At 40.0% G+C, this 21,160-nt stretch overlaps 1 protein-coding gene across 2 annotated transcripts in view; it reads right to left on the reverse strand.

The window, feature by feature from the left end:
* The window catches only part of cabp2a (calcium binding protein 2a), a 23,599-nt gene extending 3,872 nt beyond the window's left edge, over nt 1–19,727 (reverse strand). The window contains exons 1-2 of one of the 2 annotated variants that reach the window (XM_071505293.1): nt 18,957–19,727; nt 18,158–18,340 (exon numbers count right to left, since the gene is read on the reverse strand). In XM_071505293.1, coding sequence (XP_071361394.1) covers nt 18,158–18,340; nt 18,957–19,016 — 243 coding nt within the window. In that variant the 5' untranslated portion in view covers nt 19,017–19,727. Of the gene's footprint in view, nt 1–2,978; nt 3,195–18,157; nt 18,341–18,956 lie in introns of those variants that run through there. The other variant, XM_071505294.1, reaches the window with a different exon arrangement.
* Between the last annotated feature and the right edge of the window lie 1,433 nt (nt 19,728–21,160).

A 21,160-nucleotide genomic window follows, 5' to 3' on the forward strand; every position in this document is an offset into this window, starting at 1 on the left:
CACTGACCCTAATAGCCTTTATAGTAGATCTGCTACCCAATCTCATGTTCAGTCTCATTCTGCTCTTACTGATGGAGAAGCTTTGAATGTCTACTGGGCATATGCTCCACAACAAGCATTCAATGTGTATTACTAAAAAACTTGCAGATGCACGATGACAAAACACAAAGACTCCCTTTAGCCTCTGTCACCCTTTCCAAAATAAGGCACACACACACACGCACACACACACACACACACACACACACATGCACACACATGCACACACACGCACATAAACGAGACAAAGCTGATGAAATGGTTTGTGTGTTGATACATTCCTGAGAAACCAGAGAAAGCCACCACAGCTTAACTTGTGCTGAGTAAAGTGGTGAAAACTAAAATCCAATGGTGCAAAGGCGAGTTTACGCACTGACACGTTCAGCATCACACATGAAAACCTATTTATATTGATGCAGAATTGGCTTCAGAGTGTGTTGGCACTGACAAAAGGTGATGCCAGGATAAGTTTGTTTCATGGCATGTTATGCGAGGCTGTGACATCAGCAGCAGAAATAATACAGACCTGGATTAGAGAACGCAGGGGAGAGAACAGTGGCAGGGAGATTACAGCGGCAAATTGCATTACAAATCACAGAGGCTCATCGGTTTTTCATTTCTCTATCTGCTGCTGATTTTTTTCATCTGCATCTGCACTGCTGTCCAGCTGGCACTTGATTAAACAAATATGAACACACCTGCACAGGCTGCACATGCAACATTCAAGCACCATTTTTGCTGGTCCACACTTTTGCAAAAATGTTTTACTGTCAGGTTGAGACAAGTTTAAACACAGGGTCAGGAGAGTAGCTTTCTGCTTTCATTTCCAAATTATTAGTACCACTGATCGCTTCAGAAAATGCGACTTAGTGAAGGAAAAACATGTTGTAACATGATAGAATTACTTTTCTATCATGTTACAACATGTTTTTCCTTCACTAAGTCGCATTTTCTGTCAAAAGACAGATGCCACCAACACCAAAGGGACAAGGGTGTAAATGCAAACTAGAACTAGAACATATATGTGCTGTGTTCCTCAAGGAGCACTTATTCCATGGTTTATTTTTGGTTTGCCATTTTAAAGAAAAAAGAGGATTGTCAAAGAATTCAATCTCTTTCCTCGATCCATGGAAGTTGTTCTACAACTACGATTGCGGTGCCTCAGAAAGAGTGCTGCTGGATTACTGGATAGATGTTAGAAAAAGTTCTAGTTTCAAGCAAGAATGCAAACACTGCTCATAATAAACATGTTAACATGCTGATGTTCAGCTCGCAGGTTTTTATGACTAAAATGTTCCCCACTTGAGTTTACTGAATTAGCATGCTAACATGTGCTAATTAGCACTAAGCGCAAAGTACAGGTGAGGCTGATTGGAATTTCATCGGTGTTGCAGGATAAACCTGAGGGGATCTTAAATGCCTGTATCACATTTCATGGTAACTAATAGTTGTAGAGACATTTCACTCACAGAACAGCAGACTGACATTGTTATCCCTCAAACCCAGCAGTCAGACTATGTGTCACTCTATAGTCAAGAAAAGTAGCTAATGTCCAAAGCTTCTAGATTTGCCACTGGAGGTGTCACACAATTCACGGAGGTGCAGTGTCTCTTGCATGCCTCTTACTGTTTGAAATGGGAATCATCAGGAAACAAAACAAACTGTGTTACCCACATGCCATATCATAGTATTTGCATGAAGTTTCTCTTGTTATCTGTCGTCCTACCACTTGTTACTGCTTTGCACTTCCGATGTTAGTGCAAATGAATAAGTTTATTATTTATTTTTTCCAAAGTTACATGAGAAGGACGTTGGTACCTTAAGTACGAAGCTACCACTGGGAGATTTTTAGGTTAGCACTAAGACAGTGTATGGGGAACAGAGCTAGCCTGGAGCTGCCCGAAGATAATTAAATCCAGCTATAAGAACCTTTAAAGCTCTGTATTTAGCAAATTATATCTTGTTTGTTTGTCCTGAACAAAAGGGGGTTATGAACTGGACCACGGATGATTTCAGCAACTTCCTGGAGTCTTCTTATCACCATGAGGTTCCCATACAGCAGGAAGTGACTGTGCCCAGCCAGTTCAGCGTCATGACTCCAGTAAAGCCAGGCTAGTTTCCCCATGTCCAGTTTAAGATAAATTAAGATAATCTGCTTTTGGATGTAGCTTCATATTTAGAAATTTAAAAAAGCGTACTCTAGTGGTCCTTTTCAAGGCCATATGCAAAAATAGCATCACAACAAAACACTGTCCATGGACCAAGATCAGATCATTTGAATTGTATTTTTTCATTTACCTAAGGTTAATTACAAAATAAAGTAAATGAATATAGTGCCTATGTAAATGATAAATATATCAGAAATGAATTATGCTTAGAAGCTCTTACGGTAATTAACCGTTGTAATATTTCTCCTCTAGTTTCAGACCAAGGTCTTCGAAAACCTCAGGAGCCTATAGCTCAATAAAGCACAGTGACTACATCTCTGTCCTAATGACTCTATTCAATTAGCCCTGCTGGCTGCACTGTCAGGAAATTACTCTGTTATTGATCTGTGACATTTCTACCGTCTCTGCATAAAGCATTAATCTGAAATAGGACGTGCAAATGATATCTCCAATACTGTTAGGTTGAATTTATGGTCTATATTACAATCTGGACAAATTGTTGGGAGTGGGGGATGGTGGGGGTGGTGAAATTCTCATTGGTGGAGATGGGAGGGGAAGCTTGTGATGATGTCACACTGAAGTGATGGATGAGACAGTCAAGGCACAATTAAAATGGATGTATGAACAAATTTCTGAAAGATTTTGGCTATGATAACTCTGTACTGTTTGTGGGCATATGTTTGTGTGTGTGTGTGTGTGTGTTTGTGTGTGTGTGTGTGTGTGTGTACGTGTATGTGTGTACGTGTGTGCATGTGTGAATGCTATACATACAAGCTGGCTTTGTACGAAGCCCTGTCTGAGGAAGATACAAGCAGGCCCCACTATGTTGTGCAGCACGTTGCAGTTCTTAACCAGAGCGCACAGGGGCTCCTCAAATTCCTGCTCATTCCCTCCTTCATCCTCGTCCTCTGTGTCCACCTCACCTGCACCACCCAGTTCCCCCAACATGGCGGCTGCCAATGGGGCGCTGCTTTGCTCTACGGGTGACACCGCCTTAGAGGAGGAGAACCAGTCGGTGTGGGAAAGAGATAAAGTTACTACTGAAATTCCACTGACTGCAATGAAACCAGCAACTTAGCAACTTCACATCTTAGTTTTTTACTGTTATGGAAGTCACATTTTAAAATATACATTTATTTTTATTCTATATTGGAAACAAAGATCAAATAGATGACTAACTTTCACAAACTATTAAGTTTAGATACATTACATCCGTAAGGCATTGTCTTCAACATCTTAATCAGTTCAACACACTTTAACCATTTTTTTTCTCAGCTAAAAGCAGTTAAATTAATCCTTACCTCCTTCCTTTTACTGTTCTTTTTAGAAGCCTTGTTGATGTTTCCCATCACCCTGCCTCTCTGTCTTCCCCTCTCCCTCTCCGCCTGGTTTGTCACCACACTTCTCTTGTTTCCCCCCTCTCTGTTTAAATGTCATACAAAAGTCCAAAATCCATACTACATCCTGTACATCCCATGGGCTTTTCACACCCAGTGAGGCGAAGGCAAGTGACTCCACTGGCACCACTACTACTGACAGCAACTCCTCTCAGTGCACGTGCTATAATCCAAGATCCTATTGGTCCAGTGAGAGACAAGGTAGGCATATGATGTCGCATTAAATCCTAAACTCCTATAGGTTGCTGGAGGCTGTCATGATGAGCTTTGAGATGTGTAGTATGATATTAGGGAACAGCAACAGGGTGCTGGAGATTGTCAGGGTGGGGTGGGAGAGCCGGGTCATATCTGGGCTGAAGCAACCTGCTGCTGCCAGACTCTGGCTCTGATTGCATGACTCGACCATTTTCTGTCTTTCTTTCTATCTCTCCCTGCCTCTCTCTCTCAAACACACACACACACACACACACACACTTTTTCTGTTTATCTGTCACCCCCTCTTGCTACGAGTGATCCCTTGAATTTGGACCAACTTAATCTAATCCATCCCACCCACCTTCCCCTCTCTGCCACTCAAACATCATGCTTATGGCCTCCAAATGACTAGTCTGGCAGAACTCTAGGGGTGTGTGTGTGTGTGAGTGAGAGAGACAGAAAGAGAGAGAGAGAAAGAGAAAGGGGGAGGGCATGGCAGAATTATGGATGGAGAGCTGGCTGCCTGTTTAATCCCTGGCATTTCAGATTAGAGGGAAAGAGTCATGTTGACAGGCTATGGGAGTACGGGCTTGAAGTGGGAGGAATAGAAAAAGAATATTTATATTAGTCATCCCCTATTAATGTACAAATCAAGGGAGAAACAGTGGTATGGTAAAAATGAAAAGAGAAGGAAATGATATTGTGTAACCTCAACAAAATAACTGTGTGCATATTGGAAACAGGTTGCAAAGAGAGGAGGACACAAAACAAATTAAATTAAAGTGAAAAACAATACTGACGTCATGAATTCAGGTTCCCAGGCCAACCTTATCCACAAACTTTTCTGTAGCCCTCAACCAAACATTTTCTGATATTACAGATTTATATTTTATCATATCTCTACATAATGATCTGGAGCTGGTGTGCAGTTTGTATTTACTCCACATTCCTCTTGACACCTGTACTTTCAAGTTACTTTGCAGATTAAGATGTCACATTTAGAGTTTGGAGGTTTTGTGTCAAGTGGGTTTATTTGATTGTTGCAGCTTTTCAATTTTTGTTTGTTTCAAAATTTGTTTTAGATCATCACATTCGTAACTTAGTACACGGTTATTAGGGTTATTGTTTCTACAGTGTTTGTAGTAGTTTACAGTTTGCTGTTGTGAGATACTACATTTTGCACTATGAGTAAAGAATTCTGTGTGGTTAGTACTGTCTAACCAGTTGGCAGATGGAGGGACAGTACAAATGGAGGGAGCAAACTACAAAGAAAGACTATAACTATAAAGAAAAAAAAAACCTTCATTTAAAACAAATGTCCTGCAGTTTTACACTGCCCAACCTCTTTGATTAAGGTAAGAACCAACCTGCTGCACTCGTCTAGACTGAGGGTACTATCAATGCCTGAATTTTTTAATAATATTTTTGCATCTCAAATTGAAATGGCTACATACCTGATGTATTCATCAAATGTTTGTTTGATGACATTAGATAATTCCGGGGCTGCTCCCTTTGGAGGCAGTATTTGAAAACTGATTGCATCACAGTGGCGCGGCTAGACTATTGCATTTTGATGGCTCCTTCAAATGTGGCCGAGAAAATCCGTCGGTTTTTACTTGGCAACAAAGGCTCCAATGGATGGATCCTTCATTGTCCGGTACAAGGGCCTTAAAACCTAAAGTTTTTGTAAAAAAATAAACAAATAAAAAAAGGTAATGTGATATCAAGGTTTCTAGGTGACAGGAGCAGTGCTTTGTGAATGTGGCCCTTGAACTGCGACACAGCTGTGCTAAAGGAACGGGTCCTAAAGGATGGAAATGAGTTAGCAATTTCTCATCTCTTGTTCCCTTGTCCCAAAGTCAATGGGATTTTTGATTAGATGTCTGAAAAGGGGTCTATTGTTATCACAAGCTCACAAGCAAGACATTTTAATGTTTTATTCTATGACATAAAATGCACTAGTAAATTCCCCAGCCGTGATATTTTAAGCTTTTACATTTCTTGAAAAAGGCAGTTGCTAACAAGGGGCTAAATGAGACTGCAGATGTTGGGAACAATCATCACGCCAGTTCCCAACAACCCCAACAACCAGTCCGCTTTTACAGTCTAACGGTCTTGCAAACTATTACTAACTTCCTAAGAGGAAGGACTTTTGTATATGAGGTAAGTGAATCAACAAGTTTGTCACACAGTTTGTTTTCTGCAATAATCCAAAAGCTAATGGAAAATCCCACTGACTTTTTGTCAAGGGAATCTGGCTAATGCTAGCTTGTGGGCTGACCTAATAAAATAGATCATCCATGCAGCACTCTATAGAGCTCATTGTTAACATTAGTTTGGTTGTTGAAGTCACCTCAAATATCTCTCTTTGGTCGCATCAGATACAATGTTTTGTTTGTATTTTTATTTTTGTGCACTGAAAATACTTGACCAAAAAAATTGTCCAGAGAAACACATTCATCAAGACCCATGCTATTACATTTACTGGGAGAATTAAAAATTACAGCAGTGATATGATGATACAATATTGAAGTAGGCAGAGCTCAGATCCAGCAGGGTGCAATTTGGCCCAATCTAACTCCCTGACTGTATTTAGGGTTGCAGCCTATAACTTCTCTTTTCAAATTTAAAACCAGTTTTCCTGACTGAATCTCAGGGCTGTTGAAGGGTAATGCTTTCCACTTCTATACACATCATGAATGGAATGAATTACAGAGAATTTTAAAAACCTGTCTCATTCAACTTACAAATTTTAACCTTTAGACTTCAAAACCTATTTAGTGATTTCAGTCATAGTCTCTGGTGTTGTATGTGCTTTTATTTGCCTGTCCTTTCCTGAAACTGCTAAGAAAGCATGATAATACTAAAAAACTAAACTCTTCTTAACAATCACTACTTTTTGTTTTATATATATATATGTGTGTGTTTGTGTGTGTGTGTGTGTGTGTGTGTGTGTGTAAATATGATATATGTGTGTTGCTACCTGTTGTATGTTGCATTTAGTGTGTGTTTGTGTGAGATGTGTGAGTGCAACATGTGTCGATGCAATGTGTGTAAGGACAATGCTACTCTATGGTCAGATTATGGGGAACTAAAACATTTTTGGTGTCTCTCTACACTCTTCCTTTTTATTGCAGGTCTCGACTCATCGCTGCTCTTATTCTGATTCCTTTCGTCTGGCACAATAAAAAACTGGGCAGTTACACACTAACATGCTAATACATACAACATAAGATGCACCTCTATAAAACCAACAGAGTGGAGCTCAGATTGTTGCTAAGGAATTATGCTTAACAGTAATACTCATGCCCAACCACCAGGTGTCATCCTAATGCTTTACTACAGAACACACTAGCTCATCATTATAATTTTAAGATACATTTGAAATGTTTGTGTTTTTTTAGACCTCACTCAAAGCATAGACAGAGAGGCAAGGAGTAGCAGATGTAACAGTGAGTATGGAGATGGGGAGATAAGAGAAATCTTAAGGAGATATGAAAAGTAGGGGAGATGTTAAGTGGGAAAACCTGATTTCAAGCACTCATGGCCCAATTACAGAATCCAGCTCCACAGACATGGCTCTCCACCTGACCCTGCAGTCTGACCTCTCTATGGATGAAAAAATTAGAGTTCCATGGAGGATCTATTAAGTAGAGAGGATAGAGACTGATGAGATGACTTGCGACAAAGGATTTGTATCCACAGTGTCTCAGTTATATAATAGCATGTGCCTTAGCCCACTGATCCAGCTGGACACCCATCAGATTAGCAAATGGAAGCCTCAGTCCTGTAATGGGCTTTTTGCCTTCATTGCTTCCTATCATATAGTTCATAAACATTAACAGAATGCTTAACATTAAATGGAGCACTGATTTCAGGTGGTATTAAGTGGAGATGTCTTGCAAAATTGAGAGTTACACATAAACTGCATTTGCATAAAAGTATGTGCAACAGAAAGAGAAAGCAAAATGGTTTCTGTCTGGTTCAGCAAAAAAAGAAACCCACCTCAATCAACAGCCTGGTGTGAACACAAAGCTTTTCAGCTATAAAACCTAAAACAGAGTGTTTGGGTGAGAATCCGTGCTCCATCCCTCAACACCAACAAGCACACCAGATGCCTGAAAGACCAGCATAGGAGACATGCCAACGGGAAATCCTGTGCCGGGGCAGTAAACAACATGATGGACACATTCCAAAAGTCAGGATTTTTGCATGCAATTCTACACCAACAGTTTTGGTCAGGTCACATCAAACATTTTGGCTGAGATGGGATGCACCCATGCATGCACAGTGACATACAAACCAAATTTAGTGCAAAGGCTGTAAATGATTTCATATGAAGAAAATAGGGTGACCCATAAATGAAACTATGCAGATATTCAACTCAACCAACCAAAATCTAAAAAATGAAAGCAGTTTATGTTATATTATGATGATACACAGGTTTAAGCTGCATTGTGTCAGTGTCCATACCATGGCACCATAATCCCAGTGCATTAATAACACTATTATGTGTAGTATCTGAAGCCTATTTGACATCATACACAAATATAAAGTGCTCATCTCTCTGTTCAGTCTTTGTACCATCCATACACAGCAAACAATGACTTCTGACCTTGGATGTGAGCTGATCTCTCCGGCAAAAGAATTTATACTGTATATCCGATAAGACATCTGTAAGATAAATTGTAGGGAGGTGGATTGTGTTGTGGTGAATCAAACTGAACCCAGCTGAGTTAAGATGGGTTTGAGTTGGGTTGCTAACATGGCACACCACACACAAATTAAGGCTGAAATCACCTCCCAGATATTGTGAGAAAGCACTTTCAACAGATCACACAATGACTGAAAAAAAGATAACCCTCAGTTCTGAATATCAACTCTTTATCCATGAGAAGAAACACTTATTTGTTCAAAATATTACATTTAAAAATAGCATGGTAGGAAAAAATGATGATGTAATGATTAATCCTGTCATGAGTCCTGTGTGTAAGGTCCTAAAGAGATCACAATAATAAATACACTTTTTCTAAGAACTGCACTTATCTTTATACCAACAATAGAAAAAAAATGATTTTATTGAGTGCTTCTCAGCCAGTTGTTTTGGTTTTTCGGCCCACAACGTAATGTTACCACCCATACACCACCTGCCCAGCCCCAAACAGCAGACAGACACAGTTAACAACTAGTTAATCAACATAGTGGAGCATTTAGCCACTAAAGAGCTCCAAATCAGTTCTCATGTTGATTCATATCATGCATTATAAGTATCTGTGTGGTAATAAGTTTGTCTTTCCAACTTAAAAATGATGATCTGTAAGTGTTGTGTTCTCAGCTTGTTTCCACTGTCCCCAAATGACCAAAAATGAGTTACTGCAAATTTACAGCTGCACTACACTTTAGGTATTTGTTAAAGCGTCTGCTTTAACAAATAATGTAGATTCATATGAAAGGTGTTGCTCATTATGACAAAGTCAGACTTGCAGACCCTGCAGTTCCTCTCAGTTATATGGAACTCTTAAGCATCTTCCGGCTTTTATTTTATCAATCTGCAACTTTACTGTTTTGGTTTAGTCTCACAGCTCTTATCTTAGCCTGTTTCCTGCAAGCAGATGTTATGCGATAAGCTGGTAAGCATAGTAATGCATTTAGGGGGTAAAGAGCTACATATGCATTCAAAGACAATCCATCCATTGACAGATAGAAGCTGATCTTCATTCAACTTCAGAACTACTCAATTTAGAACAAAATCAAACATATTTTCTATTTGAGAGGTGGACACACTGATCAGCATCACCTCAACAAACAATATTAAAAGCATCAGACCCACAAAAATATTAAGAGACAACACAGAAATAAAGAACTATAAATTGAATACTTCTGGATACCCTGATCAGACCTTAAATCAAAGTGTTGATCAAGAGTTCATATTTGGAAAAACTGCTAGGGGAAGACTGCAGTTTAACCATGGCTGCCTGGATTGTCCCACATGTCCTGCTCTCATTTTTCCCCCTTACTCTTTCCCAAAAGGAGGATAATGCTTTTTGCACCTGTCCAAATTTTGTTATGCATTTTCATGTGACCTAAAAGTTAGTTTTGAGGCCCTATGAGGTCCCAGAGGCCCTATGGATTAGAGATTCTCTGTGATAAGTAGGATGAAGGGCTAAAAAATCAGAAAGGTTGGAACTGCGTGTTCTTTATCTCCATCCATGAGTATAGGACACAACTGTTGCTGCTCCCAGTGGTAATGGCACAGTCTGAGCAGACAATCTGTCTACTAAAGCTGCTCATGTCTTTATAACATTGTTCTCATTGCTTCATGTATTGTCTACAAATACAAGACAGTGAAAATTCTGCTCATTATCAAAGTGTAATTTCTGACGACTTCAATAGATATAGATAATTGCTTAAAAGTGAAATTAATATTTTTAGATTATTTTTAAACTGTAGAGGACAATTCTTCTTTTATGTTTATGTAAAGATAAAGGTTCAGAGGATGATATACTTCTGCTTCAATAAAACCTACATATACTGCATGAAAATGTTTGATGATAATAATATGTAATAAAATTTGATGTAATCAATGACTGAATCAGAGATAATGAGACATCTTTAAGTCTGTCAACAAAATATGCCACAGAAGCAATTTCATCTACTTCTGAAACCTGAAAATGAAAAAACTAAATGTTTTTCACTGCACTGCAAAATGCCACAGCCCTGTGTAAGACTTGCAAATTGACAAATGCTGATTTGCAAAAGCATTTGATTTTGTAAAGGCAATTATTTACACAAATACAACATGAATACGTTTTAAAGCCACAAAAGGGATTAAATCAAATACACAATCAGTGCCCATAAGTGAGCTGGCACAGTGCAGTATGCAGCATTCAGGTGAAAGCGACCTTACAGAATTTCCTCCACTGAAGAAACCACTCATTTGTTAAAGAAGGCTCTGACAAAGAGACCATGAGACCAGAGCACAGGTCACCTGGCCATGGGGTTTACTGGCTCATATCTTGTTGAAGTTTTGTCAGGTTTGTCCATGTCTTAATCTACTCTCAGTGTCAGTGTTTTTACTGTGTTATGTCAGCGTGTACACTGTCAGTGTAATTTGTGAGACCACGGATAAAGTCCAAAACTGAATTTCTTTCTCAGTTCGACTGTGGAGCCAGCTTTGGCTATACCCAAGAACCTGAGTTGCTAAAGGGCTCCAGCTTGACTAAGAACTGTTTTTCCTGTCCTCCACATATAAGCAACTTCATGCTACATAATGTTACATGTCTGTTTTTATTAGTGATGGCTACAGTAGCATGATAACATTAGCTGACTTACCTATATTATGAATTTGTTCAGCAAATGTTGCCATCGCTAGCCAGCTAGCGATGGCAACATTGGAGCATATTGAAGCATATCACAGCAATGGTAGCATGGGCTAATGGTTGTAGTTAGATTGTTTTTTGTTGGCTCTTGTGTACACAGGGTAACTCACTTGTGCCTCTTCATGTGTTTAGTGGCCAGTTTCACTCAATTGTAACATCTTGCTGACTGAAAATGTGAAGGGAGGAGGGAGGGAAAAGGTGGGGGTGGAGGTTGGTCAATCGGAAGCCACAGGTGTGGCTGACGAAGCATTTGTTACTTAGCCATGTGAATGCTATATCTCGAGAAGTCAAGGGAATCCCTTCATACTTGGCAAAAATGTTCACTTGGACTCAAGGACAAACTAATTAGACTTTGGTGGTCAAAGGTCAAAAGTCAAGGTCACGGTGACCTCACAAAATGGGGTTTCGGCCTTTTGAACTTAATGTCTTGAGGGAAATTCAAGGTCAGTGTGACCTAACAAAACATTTTTTAGCCATTACTCAAGACTTCACGCAGCTATTATGACAAAATTTTACACAGATGGTTATTTTTTATATGACTCTGGATAAACAGGGATGTAATGTGAAACTAGCATGTGTCACGGTGGCAAACAACCGCGAGGCAGTAATTTGAGTTCAGATTAAACTCATCTGCAGGCTGTGTGACAAACTCTTTATGTGACATGCATGTGCCTGAGCCTCAAAGAATATCAATGATGATTTATTATGTTCATGAATCTATTACATTTGTACTGATTACTTTACATGTACAAGGACAAAAATAATTTTGAACAAAACAGTCAGCTAGCCAAGACATTTCTATACAAATCTATTCAAGGTTCCCCACAGCCTTTGATTGCCACACCTTACCTTGGACCAAGAGTATTCAGGTATAAAATATTATTAAATCTGACTTAATTATCGGCAGGATTTTTTATACTATTTTTTCTTCATGTACCTCTTTGGTGCCAACAAATTACACAAAGAATAACTAATACTAATGACCAAAATTGTGTGGACAACTGAAATTATTTAATCTACACAATTGTCAGGCAGTTATGTTGTCAAGTCAGCCTGTCAATCATCAGACAGCAAGCACCCAAACTGTTAAGGCACAGACACTGGCTAATAGAATACTTAGACCACTAAAGGAGTTTAGATAATCTCACAAGGCAAGAAGAAAGAAATATAAGCAGCAGTTTAAAGACTAGGTATAGCCAGTGGGTATGGCCATATCACAGAACAACAGATTTTCTTTCAGTTTTTTGTCACTGTTAAAATAACAACTTAATAACATGGACCAGAGAATGTCACAATCCTCTCCTTGTTTGTTACCTGTTACTTTCCTTCACTGTCAACTCTCCAGTAAAGGCAAAAATGTCCAAAAAATGAGGCTGCCTTTGGACTGATAGACACTATTCATTTGAATTTAGCCAGCCTGGCAGCAGGAGTGCCAACACAAGGGGCCTGGCAAAAAAATGGATGAACCAGGTTCAAGTTTTGCTGCAATGTAATGAGACGTCATCTGGCAAGCTGCTGAATGCATAAGGTGACTGTTCACAGAAGTTGGAAACCTTTATGAAGCCATTTAGTGATCAGGTACTGCATGATGGGGTCTGAAATGACAAGCCAAGGTGGTTACACTACTACATATTACAGATGAGAAAGAGCGACTCACAGACAGAAAAGGAGAGAAAAGAAGATGGAACAGGTGACACCACGGTTAAGACATTGAGTGAACAATAACAGTATCCAGCATCATCCAACAATAAGAAGGTCCTGCCAATGTGAGCCACTGTCAAGTTTGCAATAAAAACAATAAAAAAAAGTTTTGTTCACAATGTTGAACATGAAGTTATAATGCACAATAATGTTTATAATTAACTTACAAGCAACTAACTTGTTTCTGTGAACAAACTGACTCATGAGCCCTGTTTTGTATGTGTCAGTAAGAAATAAAGCAGGGCAATTAAACACATATAAAGCATGGATTAGCATGCAGGTCACTGTGCGACACGAGTCTTAACTTTAAAGCTGGTAAATCTCACTGATACTGACTGACTCATTCATTTACTATTTGATGTTCTTAATTTGACAAATTGTCGCACTTAGGATTTGATTAAAAAGCAATGTGTTCTCCATCTTTTTTTCTGTAGGATGGGATGTGTTGTATATCTAACCGACTTGAATCTTGTCCTTTCACTTGTTCACTAATCTCTCTGTACATCGCAATCATTCTCTGTATTTCTTGATGACATTCAGCCATCCACCACTCTTCAGCCCTCCCAACCCTCCCCTCCTTCTTTTTCTCATCTTTCACTCCATCTGTTGCTTAGTATAAAGATGACTCATCTGGTCAATGACAACTGGAACAAAAAAAAACAACAGAGGGGAAAACACAGTAGGGCCTTTTCAGTGTATGTTCAGTGATGAATGTCTTGTGATTGTGAACAAATTGTGAGTTTTGAAAAATATGACGGGAAATTATGGCACATATTGCGGTTTATATTGATAATGATGTAATTCATTCATACATCAGTAATTTTGAAAACACTGGATTTTTGATATCAGAAAGAAGACAAAAGCAGGTTTCTCATTTCAAAAATGACAAGTGTTGCTGGCATATTTGATCACATGTAGCTAGCTAGCTAATGAAGCTAATGGTGGCTCCATGGGTTGGTTGAAAACCCCGGCCGAGGAGTAAATGTTGTCACCTACGTCTGTTTTTCAGCAGGATTTTTTTAAAAGGCACTGAACCGATTTGCGCTGAACTTGCTGGAGGGATCGGAGGGATTGGTGGAGTGCACATTTTTGGTGGCCTGTACCCGACTGGAAATGTACCTGTTTTTAACTGTAAATTAAAAAGAGACCTGAGAGAAAGATCGGGCAATGTGTTTGGTTTGGCAAACAGAGGGGAGTGGCTGCTAGCTATGGCAGCCCTGTCTGAGTGATCCTTGCCATTTCAGCCATTAATGGCTGATGATTCATTGTCAAGCTGGAAAAACGCTGTGGACAAGTGGAGTGATTCCACACCACTGTGTCCTGGCTGGTTGCATGAAACTGGACTTAAGAGTCATTCTTTTGAAGTTCCTCAGAGAATCATCAGATATCCTCCTTAAGGTCAGTGATCTTTTGTTTGCTTTGTACATAGTCCTCACAATTTGTAGTTGGCATACTAGCTCAGCTTATTTCTCTAATCAATATATAATCCAAATGTCCAGTGACTAAAGTCCAATGTCCGATGCTGGTGGAAAAACTGGGCCCACTGTAAAGATCAGGCTTCAGTAGGTTTCTTGTGTCTCTTTCACAGGGGTATGGTTTCTCTCAGCCACTGCCGCTGTCAGTGTGACAATAACTCAAAGAACTTAAAACTAGGTGTCCAATTATTAAAATCCTTAGCCTGGTTAAAAGATAGTTAAAAACAACCATGATCTCATTGTAATGTAAAATGTTGCTTAAAACCAGAAAAAGTCAATGTAAGACATTGACTGCCGAATTGGGAATGTCCCCGCTTTTCAATTCAGAAATCTGGTCAACTTATTGTAAAGGGTCCATAAAAATGCACTTGATGGATATATACACGATATCATGCTAAATGATATGAGGCTAAAGCTACATGTTCCAGGCAGAAAGTTAGTATCCACACCAACAGTCCACATGCATTGCAGTGTAGTAGTTAGTCCCAGTTAGTCCCGGAATTATAAGCATGATAAGAAAATAAACATATGAGTGTAATTAACAAGCAGACCAACATAATAAAATAGTAATGATATATGTGTGCTAGCTAGCTGGACATACAAACGATTGCAGCAAACATTAAATCAGATAAACCAGACTGTATATAAAGATGAACATAGCCTCCAAAACATTACCCATAGTTTTCTGGAGATCTCAAAGTAGGCTGTTTTACTGTAACTATCTCTGCAGTGCCTGATTCTACCTAAATTCAGGCTAATTCATACATATGCAAAGGGGTGTTGGGTGTGTGGAATTGAGACTTTGGTGCATGCCTGTTTAATAACTGTGGCAACCATATGCTCCTGTTTGCATCAAAGCCAGGTATGATGAGTGCAGACAATACCTGCTAATTAGTGCTATATAAATAAGATAATACTAGAATTGCACTCACTTCAAAATACCACCACAACTTGTTTTTTTTTTTTTTTTCAATCAGTCAAACTCAAAATGTTTATTGCTTTTTTTTGGCTACAGTAAAAACCACAAACCACATTTGTGATGAATTAAGGAAAATTGCTGTTGAGCCTTTACACAATATGACTATAATCCAGACCAAACCAATGAGACTAGTGTTACAGCAGTTTCCTTCAGGCTGCTGTATGCCAAGCTGTACAGCCGATCAAGTTCCGGAGTCCATCTGAATACACACATTCAGACATTTAATACAACTACATGCCTATACAGCTGTACACATACACGCAGCCAGCAGGTGGTCATCATAACAAAATGCAAGTGTTATAAGCTGATCCTCAACTGAAAACACTGACTCTGCATCCAAATGTATAGTCTTATAGTCCCCTCTGGTTATTCCATCTGTTTCTTGCTCTGATTTGCATTTTGAGCACACTCATTATGTTCCCACAGACAAGTACGCTTTCATGTCCTATGGAAGGCCAAAAGGTCAGGGTCTGAAATCAGTCTGAGAGCCTGAAGCTCTGATGATCTACTAAGAGAGTGATTATTCTGTGCTCGTGTCTCACTGACTCTCATTTAGAATTAACTTCCCCTTTCTGCTCTTTCACTCTCTGACTTGTACACTCTGTCTGTTTTGTTTTGCTTGAGTCTACAGTTTTCCTCTGGCCTGTGGCTTGTCTCTATCAGGTGATTGCCTATTTCTAATACTGAGACCTCGTCTTGAGAAATCTAATTACGTGTTAATCTCCTTGCTCTTCACATGATCTGATCCTTCCCGCTATTTGCTTTTCTACATGATCTATATGATCACACACAGGTTCAGAGGAATATTGTCAGGACACTATGGTTACCTGGTCTCTTCTTTACTGCTGTCTTAAAATATTTGTGGCATGCAATTTTTAGCTTATTGTGCTACATATTAAAAAAAAATGTTGATGTGTTTGAGAGTGTCATATTCTTACAGTCTCATATTTTGTGGTCTCATAGAAGCTAGTTTCTTATGAAGAAATAAGAGCTAAATAAAGGAAAATCCAAAATCATTACAGCCCATATTTTACAGCTCAAGTATTCTGTTTGAAGTTTTGGTGTCCATAAGAAGATATTTGTGGTTTTAAGTACCAACATCCATCTCAATATAGCTTTACATCTCCTCTCTCGCGCTTCTTTCTGAAGATATTTCAAGAAAAGGGTGTTTAGTGCTGGTCTCTGCACTAAATCTGCACTGATCTCCCCTGATTGGCTGACTGTTTTCTATTATAGCCTACTCTGTAGCTTGGTAAAACTCACAGGTAAATGCAAATGGTGATGGTCAGGTCTTTGTATATTCGAAATGAAATGAACATTTCAGTGGGTATTGGATTGTTTTGGTGAGTGTCTTTTAAAAGTGTCTAAAACATGTTTTTCTACTGGCCATGTGCACAGTAGCACATCAGCTTCTGTGCTGGTGCTCCTGGCTGCCTGTCTAAACTGTCAGCGTGCTGATCTGAATCTACTGCAGGTAATACACACAATAGCAAACACAGATAATGTGTTTCTGGTGCCTTATCTCTCTCTCTCTCACTCGCCCACTATGCACACAACTTATGTGCTGAGCTAATCCTGAAAGGAGTGGCGCTTACTTGTGTAACTATATTCTGTCTCAAGCTGCTCTTACTGCAGAGTTGCACAGAGATGATAAATCACAGTGTAACTTGCTCATTTAATTGGTACTGTTGCTTCTTAACACTGAGGAAGAAAAGATTGTGACATTAAGTTTGTAATGCATAAGTTTATTTTCCATAGATATCTGTGCACGCGTATACTGCGTGCAATATCAGAATGGTTGCTGAGTCGAGGACAGCTTTACAAGCACACTTTGGTTTTAGCTGGTCACCTGTCAAAGATTATCCCCAGTGCGTATGCGCAAACTTCCAAAAAGTTGTGCTTCCCAGCCTTTCTCAACGATCAAGCTAGTTACACTAGTTTCCAGGGACAATAGCCTACTGCTGCCACGAGAGGGCAGTAAAAGATGGACACACACAGATAATATCAGCTTGATAGGGCAGAACCCTGTTTTGGGTTTTGAGATCGGATCACCGCTTCCACTTTGTCATTGTTCTAATTGTTCTGTATTTTTTAGCTTTAACTGGGCATCACTGCTTGTCATGCTTACACTGATGGAACGCCACTGCCAAACTAAGTAGTTTTTATGTTTAAACCTTACCTAACTCTGAATGTTGTTTATTAATGTTACCATGATGATGAAGGTCAAGAATGCCTGCCACGGGTATGTTCCTATTGATCGTATTATCGTTTGACAATGAACGCCTGCCAATATCCATCATAACCTTCGAGCAGTTGCACAAAACTAGAAAAATATAGGAGGGGCGTAGAATAAGAACGGTCAAGCAGTGGAATGCCATGTAGCATACTGAGTGTATGCATGTGCAGTTTTTTGGGAGCTAACAGATACAGGCAAAGCATGGCCCACTCATCAAAACATGTACACAGTGCAACTTTAAATCAAGGAAGAGTTTGATATCTTGTCAAGTTTTGTTCACAGGCCAACAAACAGTCTCATTTTCTTAATTGTGCTCATATTTGTTTAAACTCACTTTAACAGTGTGACCCTCTCAGACTGCGACTCAGGATGGTCATTCACTCGTTCATTCATTTACAGAGTTTGCCTAGTTGAGTTGGTTATATGTATATTTTTCAGAAGGTATCCAAAAAGTTGTCTTTTTTCAGCATTATGTACAGTGTCTGTGTCAGTGAAGCACATACTAACAATGTCACATAGACACAGACATGCCATTTTAAGAGGCGTACTAAAGACACCTAGGCTGTATAGAGTATTTCACTATCCTACCTGCCCAAAGACTGAGTCAACGATGGGACGCAGCTTCCTCCTATCTCCTTCTTGCAACCAGAGGTCATCGGGGTCGCCCACTGGGGAGCACAGACTTAGGGTCTTGGCCTTTGGCTTTGGAGGCCTCTTCATACTAGCTGAACTCCATCGCCTGAGTGACTCGATCTTCTTCTTGATAGAACCCTGGAGAATGCAGGATGAACATGAAAAAAAGTTGTCGAACATAAAATAATGGAGGGATGGAAAAATAAAAGAACAGCAACAGGCAGAGAACTAAGTAACAGATGACTATTCTTCCAGCAGATTTTATGAATAAACTGATATCAATGGATGAATTAACTGAAACGTATTTAATTCATTGGATGCATCAAAATTCCTTGAAAGAAAGGTATTGGAAAAAGGCTGAGGGTCAAGAAGCTGCTGCAGCACAGGTAGGATTTAAAGCACAGACACTCACACACTTGCAGTAGGTGAAAAAACATTCACACAACTAGAACTTAGCTTTTAATAAAACCTTTATAAGTTACCAGCTCAGAGAGGTCCCTACATGGTATAAAGTGGAAAAGCTGACACCCTCAGAAAAGTGTTGTAATTGATGGAATACTTTCTGGCAGATAATAATATTCCTCTAAATTGGTAATGTTTAAAACATTTTTTCAATTAAACAGTAATTTAGTGTGACAGTATGTCCACACCAGCCAAGCCTGAGATGAACCGTGTTGCTATAGAATATCATGTTGAGTTTGTAAGTTGGACAGTGGCAGGGTTTAAGTCATATTTTGGTGGTACATCCACTGACCTTCTTCATTAACTTCCCTTCCGGCACCTCCACGGACGATACGCTTTTCACATCAGTCATCTTTGCAGCCCAACTTGCATGCACGTCCTCTTTCTCTGTCTCTCTCTCCTGTCACGCTCTTGTCCAGTCCTCCTCTTTATCTGTCTCTAGAGCATCTGACAGTGGATGATAATCTGAGGCATATCTCCGACCGTTGTTGCTCCTCCTTCTCTCATCCGACTCTCTCTACCTCTTTCATCCCTCCTCCTGTGCCTACATCCATCATTCACTTTTTCATCTGTGAGCTTGTAACCACCTCTTCTCTTGGTTTCTCATCATGTAAATATCTCTGCCACACAGATGCTAATTCACACAGACACACACATCTAGGGACATCAAGGAGATGTGTTTAGCTTCTGATTTTTTAAACTCTTGTATAAATTAATAGAGACATTCATTGTGTGTGTGTTTTTCCAGGGTTTCCTGTGGAAGAACATTTTTAATTGATAAATAATAAAGTTGAGTACAAGAAAATCTAATATTCTGTCAGTGTCACTGACATTTGTGCACAGACTTTTGAGTCTGACACTATTTTCTGTCCATGTATGTGACATCTCCAGTAATCCTGTATTTATTTCCTCTCTCTCTCTCTCTCTCTCTCTCTCTGATCTCGCCTGTTCAAATGCTGATGTAGGCTTATCCTCAATCCTCTGCACTTTCTAGTGCTTCCCATTGTTTATTACATTCACCATATGGCCCTGTACAGTGCATGTACAAACACACACATAAGACACTTCGAACAGTGTGATGACCAGTGGTATGTGATACTCCTACTCAGGGCCAAGAACGCCCCTCTGAGACATTTTTCCTAGATGAGATTTAGAGTAGATTTGATTCATTCTTTGTAAAATAACTGGGGCAGGAACTTTCTTCAGAAAGTTCTGAAGAATATGGATAAACTTTGTCTTTGTTAGATGTGGTGTGTATGCCAAAGTTCAGAATACTCTGGAATAGGATAAAACTATCTTCCTCCTACAACGATCCCTCTCTCACCTGAAAAGGCTGGGAGCACTGTGAGAATCATGTTCTTTGATTTCTTCAGTGCTTTCAACACCATCCAACCCACAATCCTGAGGGACAAGTTGGAGTGCACGGGAGTGGATCACCACCTCACCACTTGGATCCTCGACTACCTCACCAACCGGCCACAGTATGTGAGGATCCAGGACTGTGTGTCTGACAGGCTCGTCTGCAGTACAGGGGCCCCACAGGGAACGGTTCTGGCTCCGTTCCTCTTCACCCTCTACACTGCAGACTTCTCCTACAACTCCACCAACTGCTACCTGCAAAAGTTCTCTGATGACTCTGCAATTGTCGGATGACAGGGAGTACAGAGAACTGACCCAGGACTTTGTGAACTGCTGCCTGCAGAACCACCTCCAGATCAACGCGGGGAAAACCAAGGAACTCGTGGTGGGTTTCTGCAGGCACAAACACTCTCAAACCGCCCCAGTGAACATCCAGGGAATGGACATTGAGATTGTGGACTCATACAAGTACCTGGGTGTTCACCTGAACAATAAACTGGACTGGACTGACAACACACATGCTCTTTACAAAAAAGGACAGAGCAGGCTGTACCTGCTACGGAGACTGAGGTCTTTTGGGGTGCAGGGGGGCACTCCTGAAGACCTTTTACGACTCTGTGGTGGCATCAGCCATCTTTTAAGGTGTGGTCTGCTGGGCCAGCAGCATCTCCACTGCTGACAGGAGGAGACTGAACAGGCTGATCAGGAAGGCCAGCTCTGTCCTGGGATGCCCCTTGGACTCAGTGGAGGTAGTGGGCGACAGGAGAATGGTGGCGAAGCTATCATCCCTGTTGGAGAACACCTCCCACCCCATGCAGGACACTCTGACAGCACTGAGCAGCTCCTTCAGTGACAGGCTACTGCACCCATGGTGTGTGAAGGAGAGATACCACAAGTCTTTCCTTCCAGCTGCTGTCAGACTTTACAACAAACACTGTGCTCAGTAACCACACACACACCAGAAACGGACAACCTCATGCATTAGCTACTGTTGTTGTAAATATGTAACTTTTTGTATCTATATAATTAGTACATTATTATATTGTTATTATTTATTGTTCTAAATATTTGTAATTGCAGTTTCTGCAGCTTTCCTGTTCTCTGCACTGCCACTTTGCTGCTGTAACACTGTGAATT

Source organism: Trachinotus anak, unplaced genomic scaffold (assembly GCF_046630095.1).
Source record: "Trachinotus anak isolate AG129_WGS33_773 ecotype Australia unplaced genomic scaffold, CSIRO_AGI_Tana_v1 ptg000019l, whole genome shotgun sequence".
Taxonomy (NCBI): Eukaryota; Metazoa; Chordata; class Actinopteri; order Carangiformes; family Carangidae; genus Trachinotus; species Trachinotus anak.